General features: G+C 38.3%; 1 protein-coding gene across 3 annotated transcripts in view; it reads right to left on the bottom strand.

Moving 5' to 3' along the window:
* Positions 1-8657, bottom strand: part of SPAG17 (sperm associated antigen 17) — a 262433-nt gene that overhangs the window by 128548 nt on the left and 125228 nt on the right. For all 3 annotated transcript variants that reach the window (XM_027866714.1, XM_027866712.1, XM_027866713.1), the window contains 2 exons: positions 4293-4532; positions 3238-3471 (listed from right to left, as the gene is read on the bottom strand). In XM_027866714.1, the coding sequence (XP_027722515.1) occupies positions 3238-3471; positions 4293-4532 (474 nt within the window). The remainder of the gene's footprint in view (positions 1-3237; positions 3472-4292; positions 4533-8657) is intronic.

Genomic DNA, 8657 nt, shown 5'->3' with positions numbered 1-8657 from the left:
CTCTCTCTCTCTCTCTCTCTCTCTCTCTCTCTCTCTCTCTCTCTCTCCCACTCTCTCCCTCTATCCATCTATCAATCTATCTATCTATCATCTATCTATCTATCTCTAACTCTCACTTCTCTCTTGAACTCCATTTTTATATTATCAACTTATTTTTAAACATCTCCAGTCTCAAATTCAATATGTCAAAAATGGACTTTATCATGTTAAAAGATATCCCCCTTTCAAATTTCTACATTTCTATGGATCCATACATTATCCTCCCAGCCTCCCACCTCACAATCTTGTCTCTTCCCTCTCTCATTCCTTGTATCCAATCAGTTGTTAAATTTTACTGATTTATATCCACAATATCTCTTGTATTTGTCCCCTTCTCTCCATTCACACAGTCTCCACCTATGATAATGGTCAGGCCCTTATCACCTCTTGCCCAGATTATCACAATAGCCTCTTATTTGGTTACCTACATTGGGGACCCCACCCCACAACACGTCCCTCTGGGATCATCTTCATCTCTCCTCGACCTATCTTATATGTACACAGTTATTTGCATTTTGTCTCCTCCATTAGGATCTGAGCTCTCAAGGTCAGGGACTGTGTTTTTGCTTTTCTTGGTGTCTATCTCTAGTGCTTTGTACAGCGCCTACAACACAGTAAATGCTTTATAAACAGTTTTTGACTGCCTCATTCCCAAAGAGTCATAGGTCTGGTCCCTTTTCTTGTCTAGAAGGCACTCACGAAGACCTATCTAGCTCCCATACACTTTACAATCCCCAAGGGTTTTTCCCCTTGAAAAAAGTCCTTTATGATCTTGGTACATAATCTAAGTTCTTTTCTCCTTGGGAAATCTTCCAGTTAATAGCTGTAAGATCAGTTACATTGACTCTGGGGCCACATTTATAATCACCATTCACCAGAAGGGTCACACATCACTCTGTGCCCTGAAAGAGCTAGTGTTATATAATATTTTAAAGGTCAACAGGGAAGGAGATCTATATGTAATTCATGTTAAAAAATTATTTATTAGGCCCCTCTTTGCACAAGGCACCACTTGAGGCACATAAAAACTTAAGAAGTCCTTGCTATCAAGGAATTTACATGTTAATAAGATAGAACATATACACAAGTACATAGGTGAGATATGAACTTGAAAGAAGCTATGAGGTTTTCTGATGAGGAAATGCCTTTTTTTTCAAACCAATGTAGGTTGGCACCATCTCTGCATCTCAGAGAGTTGCCCAGGATACTTACAAGTTAAATGATTTATTTGCCCGGGGTCACAAAGTCAGAGGAAGCACTTGTACCCAAGACTTCCTGACTTTAAGACCAGAACCCTATCCATTATACCACACTACCTCTTTTGTATAAGACTTCAAAATCATCTTCTGAAGATAATCAAAGACAAAAAAACCACTCAGTTCTCATTGGCCTCCATCACTCAAGATCATCCACAGTTCCTATCTTTGTAGAAACCGTATTCCATAACACTTGGTGACAGTTACTGGTTTTTAGAATCACTGATTTTCAGAACTAAGGTAGTTTAGACCTGAAAGGAAGGAGGAGACAAAAACCCTGGTTCAAGCTGTGACTTCCAGGGAACACATGGTGCTGCACATTTAGTAGCACATAATATCCTGGGAAAGCCTTGAATTGCCAGAGCTTGACTTCACCTCTCTTAGACAGATGTTTCTCTAGTAAATGTATTTTCCTATCTCTATTACTGCAAGGAAGGAAGGCTTTATCAATTATATTGCTTGAAGAATGAGGTGTTCTGGATGACTGAATGCTCTAGTTCATGCTGGGTTAACCAGAAAGCCTTTTTTGTTTGTTTGTTTGTTTCAGCTAATAGTTTTTGCCATTGAAAATCATCCTAATGTATATCATTCTACTTTTCTACCTAATGAAGTATAACACATTGAACATGGTTGAATTGTACAATGTATATGGGTATCTTAAAGCACCTCAGAGCCATTGTGCAGCACTGAATACTTCACATAGATAGAGAAACTATAGGAAGGAGAATTGAGTCTTTACTGATCTACTCCTAAGGATGTGGGAAGCTTAAGATGTACCCCTAAGCATTTCTTTTCAGAAATAGTTTCTCATTTGTCTATTATCATTTCATTCTAATAAACCTGCCCTGAAGAAAAATTTTCTGATTTATAATTTAATAATAGTGGGTAGACTGCATTTCTATACTATGATAATGAGGCAGCTAGGTAGTGTGGTGGGTGGAGTGCTGAGCCTGGAGTCAGAAAGACATGAGTTCAAATATGGTCTCGAATACTTTCCAGCTTTTGACCCTGGTCAAGTCACTTGACCTCTGTTTGCTTCAGTTTCTCCACCTGTAAAATAGGGATAATAATAATACCTACCTCCCAGAGTTGCTGTGAGGATCAAATGATACATTTGTAGAATGCTTAGCATAGTGCCTGGCACATAAGAGCTTAATAAATGCTTGTTCCCTTTCTAATGACACATGCCTATTTTCACTGAACATCTTAGTTTTATAAGTTGAATAGTTTGCAATGTTGCATATTGCAACAACCCTCTTACATTTAAGAGAGTATTAGTGCTAGTGAGGGGATTTAAAATGAAAATAATAGTTCACATTAGCGTGATATTTTCCAGTTTAGCATCTTCCTCATTACTTTATAAAACAGGCAGGGCAAATATTATCTCCAATTCACAGACAAGGAAATTAAAGCTCAGAATGGAACCAAGGCCATATACCTAGGTGGCAGAGAAAGGATTTGAACCCACATCTTTGATACCAATGCTCTTTAGGCTGGAAAAGAGAAGACATAGGGATTGGATTTTTACTATTTCAATATCTGAAGAAGAGTTACATGGAAGTGGGATTATACTTACTTTGCTTGACCCCAGAGGGGAGAAATAGGAAAAATGGATAGAAGTTTTGGTAAGGGAGATTTTGTCTCCATATAAGAATGAACTTCTTAATGAAGAGCTACCTAGAAATGGTGTGGTTTGACTTTTCAGCTACTGAGTTCCCCATTACTGGAATTACCCAAGGAAAGGATAGATGAGGGTCATACCTTTATCATATGTCAGGAATTGGGTTCATGCTTCAGAAGGGGTTGGTAATTGACAATCTCTGAAGTTTTTCCCAAGGCTTAAGGTTTGACAATTTATGAAACTAACTCTAAAAATCAGGACATACCTATAGCTTTCTTAATCATTTTTATGAAGCCTCCCCTGTGCCCTGCTTTTATTTACCTGTGGATTTTGATTTCATTTGCTGCTTGGTGCCAGACTCCTGCTCTAATTGTTTTTTATTTTCAGACTGGGACCCAGTCTTGATTTCCTCAGTTGTTTTCATAGTGCTCGCATAGGTTGGCTTTTGGGAAGAAGAGAGGAGTGATGTTATCTTAATTTCCTCAGGTTGCTCCAGGCCAATTATCTCCGTTGAACTCTTCAACCAGTCTTCTTGTGGAAACTTCAATTTATTTTCTGGAGGTGATTTTATCCAATAGAAACACAAATCAGGAGGTGTCATAACAGCTCACATTTATAGAATACTTAAATGTTTACAAAAATGCCTTCCTTATGGCAGAGTGAATAGGAATGTAGATTTAGCATCTGAAACAGCTGGGTTCAAATCCCACCTCAGTCCCTTGCTAACTCTTTGACCATGGGCAAGTCACCCAACTTCTGGGAGATTCAATTCTCTCATCTGTAAAGTGGGGGTGATAAATGCCATCTACCTAGATGGGTTACTGACCCAAGAACCAACTGTTAAATTTAGTGTGAGCAATGACACCCCAGAAATTATCAACGCTGTAAATAAGGGTTTGATTTATTGCTTTTTTGATTTTTTACACTTAAGAAAGTGAGGGGAAAATGTTAACGATGCAGATTAAACTGAAAAATGTGTCCTGGTGCTATTATCGTTGTTTTGAGAACCAACTGTTAAACATTTACCCACACACCTTTTGCACCTACTTCACAGTGTTGTTGAGAGGTTTGAATGAGATTGTATATGTAATGCACTTCGTACACCTTAAGTGCTATGTAAATGTGATTTGTTATTAATATGAACAAATCAGAGATAATTTTGCAAATGTTATTTTCCCCATTTTGCAGATGAAGAGACTAAGTGTCAGAAATACCATGTGGCTTCTCCATGGTCATCTATCTAGCAAATGGAAAGATTCAAACTCAGGTGTCTTGGCTCTAAATTAAATACGTCAATGCTCATGACCTCCAACATTGGGGGAAAATAGTAATGATAAAAATTGAGAATGTTTTTCGTTCTTTTGATGGAATGTTACCTGATGTGACAGTTGGCATAGTCACTTTTTCCTCTGTACTCTTTCTCATGAGATGTTGCTGTCTTATCTGCTTAGCAAATCTGGCAGGATTGTCCCATGGGATGTGAAATACTTCAGAATCAGACTCACTGTCAGTTCTGGAAGGCTTCAGTTTTCCAAAATCATCTACTTCAGTTAATTTCAGGCATTCAAAAGTGAAGACTTTGAAGGCTCTTTCGACTTCATTCCAGCTCAGGAGTTCTATAACACAGTCAAAGACACGTGGGAAATGAAAGCCACCTTTATAGTCCAACCAAAGGCAAAAGAGAAGACAGCAAAATTCTGTGTGAGCCCCAAGCCTTGGGAGGGAAGGGTCAAGGGAGCAAAGGGTAATCAGGATTTTCTTGAAAGCACAACCAATTGGCATCTGCAACTTTAAACTCAGGGTCTTAAACCAATAAGGGGAAATTTTTTTTTAAAGTTTGTAAATGTTAAAGTCCTGCTCCAAATATCTGATAATCAAGGAGCTATCTATATTAATTAATATTTAATTTGTCTATACCTTGTCTCCAAACTACCTGACAAGTTAATAAACTCTAGGAACTACTACTACTACTACTACTACTACTACTACTACTACTACTACTACTACTACTAATAATAATAATAATAACAATAAAAGCTAGTATTTATATAGCATTTTAAGGTTTGTGAAGTGCTTTATAAATATATCTTATTTGAGCCTCCCCCAAATCCTGGGAGGTAAGTGCTATTATTATGCCCATGTGTAAGATGGGGAAACTGAGGCATAGAGAGGTTGAGGGACTTACCTAGGGTCACACATCTTGAAAATGTCTAAGGCAGGATTTGAACTCAAGTCTGACTTCAGGTCCAATGTTTTGCACTTAGGTGTCACACTGGATAGAGTGCTGGGCACAGAGTGTGAAAGACTCAAATCTGGCCTCAGATGCTTACTAGCTGTGTGACCTCAGACAAATAACCTTAACCTTGTTCTGCTTCAGTTTCCTTAACTGTAAGATAGGGGTGACAGCACCTACCTCTCAGGGTCATTGTGAGGATTAAATGTGATATTTGTAAAGCACTTCACACAGTGCCTGGTACATAGTAAGTTCTTAAAAGGAACTTGTTCCTTCTTCCCCCCTCCCCAAACCACCTAGGTGCCATTAACAGAATATCAATGAAATACTATGACATATCATCTCCAAAGTCTATCATCCTGTCTATTTCTTTGTCTATAAAATGAAGGAGTTGGATCCTAATATTGCTAAGATTCTTTTTAACTCTAAAACCCTGTGATTCTTATTTTATTGGTTAGTGCCATTCTCCTTTCAGAAGAAACTGGGATTTTACAAAAGAACTTAGCCTAGGAAGGGTGAGGAGTTTTCAAGAATGAAATTCTGAAAATACAAAGGAAAACAAGTCTAACGAGCAGGAAAGGGATGAGGGAGTGTTGTGTGAAGAGACTGATGTGGATGCACAGGGAACTCTCTAATCCAACTGAGGGTTTAAAAAGAGATGTCCAGATGATGAAAGCAAAGCTAGGGAGCAGAAGATGAATATAATGTGTGAAATGAAATTGAAAGAAGGGCAGGTGGGATGAAGCTCAGAATATGCTAGAGTTGATTAGATTAAAAACGTCGTGAAGAATGGAAGGGGTGCCACAGACCTGTGCAATAGCAGATATCTCAATTCTCCCTCCAAAAAGGCAAGAGAACTATGAAAACCATAGGTTAATGAACTTGGCTTTGATTTCTGGGGAAAATATTCTCATAATTTCAGCTGTTTTAGTCATGTTCAACTCTTTGTGATTCCATTTGGGGTTTTCTTGGTAAAGATACTGGAGCAGTTTGCCATTTCCTTCTCCAGCTTATTTTACAAATGAAGAACTAAAGCAAACAGGGCTAACTGACTTGCCCAGGGTAACACAGCTAGAAAGTGTCTAGGGCCGGTTTGTTTGAAAAAACCCTAGGAGATAGAGGGGGATGAGTCTTCTTGACTGCAGGAACTCTACCCACTGTGCAACCTAGGTGGCCTAAATTTTTTCTCGAATGTATCATTAAGGAATCAGTGAACATTTGGAAAAGAAATCAGTGATCAAAAAGAACCAGCATTGCTTCATCAGGAACAAGTCATTTCAGAATTTTCTTTTTTGTATGGTCACCAAAATGTTAGATCAAGAGAATATTATAGATATTGTTTGCCTAGAGTTCAGCAAAGCACATGATAAAGTCATGTGGTTCTTACAGAAAACTTGGAGAGTTGTCAGCTAGATGACAGTACAATTTGTTGGACTGAAAACTGGTTTAATGACTGGACCCCAAGAGTCATCACTAATGGTTGGAAAGAGGTCTCTAGTAGAGGGCCCTAAGGATTTATACTTGGTTCTATATTATTCAATATTGTTACCAATGACTTTGATAAAGGGGTAGATGGTATAGTTATCAGATTTACAGATGATACAAAAATCTGAGGGAGATCACCAGAGGACAGTAAGAATCTGAAGAAATCTTAATAGGCTAGAATACTGGGACAAATCAGATAGAATTTAATAAAGACATATATATATACATGTATATGTATGTATATATATATATTAGACTCTTACATGCATTGAAGAAAAAAAAACTTCACAAATACAAGATAGGGGAGGCAAGGAGACAGAGGGGGAAGGGGCTATAAGCCATCAGCCCAACATGAATCAGCAGCATGAGATAGAAGCCAAAAAAGTGAACATAATCTTGAGCTACATTAAAAGATGCATAATTTCCAGGAATAAGAAGGTAATAGTGCCACTGTATTATAAAATGGTTAGACCACACATAGAATACTGTGTCCATTTCTGGGCACCATATTTTAGGAAGGACATTAGGGCACCTGTGAGGTGGAGAATGTTCAGAAGAGTACAATAAGATGATGAGGGACCTAGAATGATAGAATGTATCCTTGAGTGCAAAGATGGTTTAATTTTTGTTTCTATGTCCCAATCACCTAGAACAGTGCCTGGCACATGGTAGCCAAGGTAATAAAGGCTAGTTGATTAACAGATTGATTCCTATGAAGATTGGGTGAAGGAATTGGGGATATTTAGCATGGTGAAGACAAGGTGGGGAATGAGTTCAGAGGAATGATGATGAAATATGCTACTCATCCGTGGTGATAGATACAAAGTTCAGAATGAAACACATATCTCTTTGGATATAACAAATGCTACAATTTAGCAAAGGATTTCTTTTCTTTTCTTTCTTTCTTTTTTCAATGGGGGGAGCCTATGAAGGAGAAGGAAATAAATTTAGAAAATGCCTACCATATGCCGGGCACTGTGCTAAGTGCTTTACAAATATTATTTCATTTGATCCACACAACTCTGGAGGTAAGTGATGTTATCATTCCTATTTTACAATTGAGAAAATGGAGTCAGAGAGAGGTTAAGTGACTTGCTTGGGGTCACACAGCTAGGCTGTGGCTGGATTAGAACTCTTCCTGAGAGAAAATAGATTTTAGTTAACTGCAAAAAAAAATTTAAAATTTAAAATAAAGCAATACATTTATTTAATAGATAAATCAGATTTTTCAGGGATGTCACATATAAGAGGGGTAAGATTTGTTCTGCTGACACAAGGAGGCAGTGGAAGGAGCAATGGGCAGAAACTTTGAGGAAGCCAATTTAGATTTGATGTAGGGAAAGACTTTTGAACAGTGACAACTGTCCAAAGGTGAAGAGGGCTGCCTCAGAAGAGATGGGTTTCTCCTTCACTGGAAGTCTTTAAGCAAAGGCTCAATAGCTACCTTGGTGGGCATGCTTTGGAGAAGTTTTTTTTTTTCCCCAGTATGAGTTGGAGGAGATGGCCCTTTTGGTCCTTTTCTCTCTGAAATTCTGTATTAGGATGCCATTAAAGGCCTCCAGTCTACAATTATATGGTGGCATGGAGGCAGCCCTGGGTTCTCAAAGGCTAGACCTGCTGAGCACAAGCTCTTGTAGGTACTACCAAGATAAAAGGGGCTTCAAGTATAGGTCTGATAAGGGACTTTATGTCTATCTCTTAGGACCAGTCTAGCTTAGTTTAGACTCTTGTTACTGATTGATTGCAATGAGAAATCTTATGCCAGGTAGGAACTCTCAAAGACTATTCCAATTCAACAAGCATCAGATGCCTATAGTACTTAATGAGTTAGGCAGCTCAGTTTAGTGGTTAAAGAATCTGACCAAGTAGGGAACATCTGGGTTCAAGGTCACCTCTGAAAGATTGGGTGACCCCAGGCATTTTAGAGGAAGTTTTTTCACTGGGTGTTCCCTACGTCATTGAAATCATAGGTGGGGAGAAGAAGAAGAAGAAGAAGAAGAAGAAGAAGAAGAAGAAGAAGAAG

The sequence above is a fragment of the Vombatus ursinus genome, unplaced genomic scaffold (genome assembly GCF_900497805.2).
Source record: "Vombatus ursinus unplaced genomic scaffold, bare-nosed wombat genome assembly UNPS02014782.1, whole genome shotgun sequence".
Classification (NCBI taxonomy): domain Eukaryota; kingdom Metazoa; phylum Chordata; class Mammalia; order Diprotodontia; family Vombatidae; genus Vombatus; species Vombatus ursinus.
Note: the sequence above shows the minus strand (reverse complement) of the source record. Positions and strands in the feature narration are given on the sequence as shown.